Raw genomic sequence first — 4,263 nt, forward strand, 5'->3', positions numbered from 1 at the left:
AACACAGGAGCAGCCAGATTCATAAAACAAACACTACAACACTTAAGCAAAGAAATAGACAGAAACATCATAATAGTTGGGGACTTCTGATAGAAATACACAGATCATTGTGGAAGAAAATGAACAAAAAAACAAGATTTCAATGGGGGTCTATAACAAATGAACCTAACAAACATTCACAGAACATTCTACTCCAAAACTGCAAATATATATTCTTCCCATCAGTACATCGAGACATTTTCCAAGATAGATCACATGTTAGGCCACAAAAAAAACTCTCAGAAAATTTTGAAAAATCGAAATGATACCATGTACCCTTTTAGACTATACTAGAATAAAACTGGAAATCAATTCCAAGAGGAACTCTCAAAACTATACAAACACATGGAAATTAAACAAACTATGACCGAACAATCAGTGACGAAATCAAGATGGAAATAAAAAAATTTATTAAATTTAATGATAAAGGTGACACAAGCTTCAAAAATCTCTAGGACACAGTAAAAGCAGTTATAAAAGGGAAGTTCATAGCACTAAATGCCTACATGAAAAAGACAGAAAGATCACAAATTAACAACCTAATATCATACCCTAAGGAACTAGAACAACAACACACCAAACCCAAACCTATCAGAAGAAAAGAAATAATAAAGATCAGAGCAAAACTAAGTGAAATGGAAATAAACAAAAATTACAAACGATCAATGAAACAAAAGTTGGTTCACGAAAAGATAAACTAAATCAATAGACCACTCCTAGATTAACCAGGACTAGAAAAGAGAGGATTCAAATAACCTCATTCAGATATGAAAAAGAAGATATTACAACTGATACCACAAAAATATGAAAGATTATCTGAAACTACTATGAACACCTCTGTAATTACAAACTAGAAAATCTAAAAGAAATGGATAAATCTTGGAAAAACACAAACTCTCAAGCTTCAATAAGTAAAAAATAGAAATACTGAAGAGACCAATAAGGAGCAGTGAGATTGAATCAGTAATAAAAAATCTCCCCTAAAAATAGAAATATCATTTGATCCAGCAATAGCACTGTTAGGCATCTACCCAAAGAAACAAAAGACATTCTATAATAAAGACATCTGCACTCAAAGTGTTTACCGCAGCACAATTCACTATTACAAGGATGTGGAAACAACCCAAGTGCCTGTCAATCCCTGAGTGGATTAATAAAATATGGCATATGTATACAATGGAATACTACTCAATTATAACAAATGACAGTGATCTAGTACCTCTTATATTTTCCCAGATAGAGTTTGAGCCCATCCTCCTAAGTGAGGTATCACAAGAATGGAAGAATAGGCACCACATGTACTCGCCACACTAAGGTGCTCACACGCTGGTAATATTCTGTAGGGATTGGGGATTTGGGGTGGGTAAACTCACAACAAATGGACGAGGTGAGCGTTGTAGGGGGGAAAGGGCATGCCTCAAATCTTGGTTTGGGTGTGGGAAAGTCATAACATGTAACCAAAATGTTTGTACCCCATAATATCCTGAAATAAAAAAAATATATTTGTTTTTTCTGTGCCTTTGCTCAGAAAACATAAAGGGATGCCTTCTGGGGAAAATCAACTTTTAATATTGCTTAAAACACTGAAGAGTGAGTTAGAACATGCTAGGAATACTTTGCTGTGATAGCTAATGCTTATGATCTTGACATGAAAGATCTTTGAATTTTTGTTTAAACAGTCAGAAGTGCCTTCATATTTCTCTATTATTAAAAGAAAAGTTAGAGATTTTAAAATGAAATATAAGCCTTGGATTTCCTCTTATTTCCTTCCACATTGCTCCTATCCGTTTTCTTCGTTTCTATGCTCTTCTTCAACTTTCTTCTTTGTTTCTTTCCTTTTCTTATGAAGTACAAAAAAGCAACATAAAAATAAAGAAATCAAAGGAAGAAGCAACAATAATGACATATAACCCAAACTTCCCTTCGCGTTTATCCCTTCCGTGCTGTGTCCAGGAGGTGGGCCGCTATCAATACTACCTCCAAAGCCTTTGTTTTTACAGTAGGGAGGTGCCCACCCACTGTCACAGTGACAGTGCTGTTTATTATTGCAGATCCCTCTCATGTTACAGGTCTCAGGCTGACAGGTTGGTGACAGACGAACCATACTGGCACACTTCCTGTTGATGCAGATCTTTTCTGGACCACACGTAGTTCCATCTTTCACTTGACCAACATCAGGTATAGACATCCCTAAATGATAATCAGTGCCCCAGCAAGTCGTGTCATTGAAGTGAAATTGATGCACTGTAGTATGGTCTATCAGTTTGGGAATCTCTCTTACATTTTCACACTGAACTCTCCCACACAGGATATCAGCAGTCAAACACCGCACGTATATTGTGCCTTCGATACCACAGTGACCAAAACGATTTCCTTGGGTATTGATTTCTTTGTAGCAACTCTGAGATGCACCCAGTGCATCTTGGCCAAAAATCTCTTTACATTGCATATCATGGTTACTGCAGGACGTTTTATAGCAGTAGGTATTAACACTACAGGAAAACCCATCCTGCACATACACATCTTCTGGGCATTGATGGGATGTCCCATTGCACCACTCTGGAAGGTCACATTCAGTGACCTGTTGTCTACATAAAGTTCCTGATGGCATGAATTTGCAGTCTTTGCAACACATTCCAAAAGCACAGGCAGCTCCAGGACTCAGAGTGCAGTTTAACAGACAACAGGGATCTTTCGCACACTGATTCACGGTTCCACAGTCGCACTCCTCTCCTTCTTCAACCACTAGGTTTCCACAGAACTTCAGCCTAAAGATATTCTCTGGATTTGGAGAAGGGTGAAGACATAATCCAATACTGTAACTAGTGTCAAAATATTGGGCATAACTGCAGTTGCTGAATCTAGTTGACGCCGTTCTGTATGCATACATTATGCAATATTTGTGCCCACATACACACCATTCAGTGTCGTGTATCATACCGATATTATGACCAAGCTCATGGGCGAAAGTCACGGAAAAAACAACCACGCTGTTGTCTTCAAACACATCAACTCCACAATTAAATGGAACCTGACACACTCCTTTAACATAGGCAACACCAAGCTTCACACCATAGAATTCTTTTATAAGAAGATGTGCAGTATCATGATGCACTCGGTTATCAAAGTTATGATACTTCCAAATAGCAAACTCCTCCACAACATTATCTAAGTCCCCACTAGTAGAAAATGGATTTTTTTCAGTCCATATCTCAAGTCCAGTCAAAATTATATCAAGGTTAAGAGCATTATAGAGAGCATCCACAATATTGATAATAGCAAGTACTTGGAACTGAACTACTGACACGTTACTTTCAGAGAAAACGTATCTACCATGGTCTACTACCACTGCAAACTCAAGAAACCTCCGGTGGGTCCACCGGTCTAAATAAGAACTTTGCTTCAGAGTGAAATTGTATGACAGTTGCAACTCCAATTGACGTGCTATTTTCTCTTCTGTTAAACCACATCTCTTACGTGGGAACTGTGTATCTTCACTGTCTATCTTATACAGCAGGTGTTCAAACGTGGCAGAAATCCTAATTGGCTCAATTTCATAAGCAAGGTCATTTATCTGTAGCATTCCTCGAAAACCCCCAGAACAGGTACTGAGGGCAACCAGGGACTCAGGGAACCCTTCCACATAACCGTCGTAGTAGCAGTCATCACGGATGTAGGGCTGATCCTGGACGAGGGCATCCTCCTCCGTGTAGGTGAACACAGAGAGGTGTGTGGAAACCAACAGCTTCTTGAGCTTCATGTGGACAATGTGTCTCTGGCCCCCAAACTGCAGGCTGTAAGACAGCCATCCCAGAGCCTTTGCACCTCTGCCCTTGCTGATCACTCTCGAGGGGATCACCACTTCTGGGGACTTGAAATGCTGGGAGGGCCTGGCCTCAGAGTGGCCATAAGTGAACAAAGACACCTCAAGCCAGAGCAGCAGAAGGGTGGCCCTGAGGTACAGCAGGGTCTCACCCACTGCCATTATGGAGCCATTTGTTCAGAGCAAAAGAGGACAGGGAGTGAGGAACTGCTGGTCTGGTTCCTTCTTCTGAGCTACAGAGGGTGCAGGGCTGACCTGATGGATCTGTGTCCTGGCAGAGCTGGACGATCAGAGCTGCAGTGCTGAAAATAAAAAGTGAAAATAAGAAGAAGAGCTACGATGGGGTGGGTGGGATACGAAGGGTAGGAGAGGGAGAGAAGAAAGTGAAACAAACTGAATCT

The 4,263-nt window shown here is 40.0% G+C and overlaps 1 protein-coding gene across 1 annotated transcript; it reads right to left on the reverse strand.

Annotated features, from left to right (window-relative positions):
* Positions 1 to 1,819: 1,819 nt before the first annotated feature.
* On the reverse strand, positions 1,820 to 4,024 carry LOC138398580 (disintegrin and metalloproteinase domain-containing protein 20-like). Its single transcript, XM_069492887.1, has one exon. The coding sequence runs from the start codon at positions 4,022 to 4,024 to the stop codon at positions 1,820 to 1,822; it is 2,205 nt and encodes a 734-aa protein (XP_069348988.1).
* Positions 4,025 to 4,263: the final 239 nt, after the last annotated feature.

This window comes from Eulemur rufifrons, chromosome 2, assembly GCF_041146395.1.
Source record: "Eulemur rufifrons isolate Redbay chromosome 2, OSU_ERuf_1, whole genome shotgun sequence".
NCBI classification, from domain to species: domain Eukaryota; kingdom Metazoa; phylum Chordata; class Mammalia; order Primates; family Lemuridae; genus Eulemur; species Eulemur rufifrons.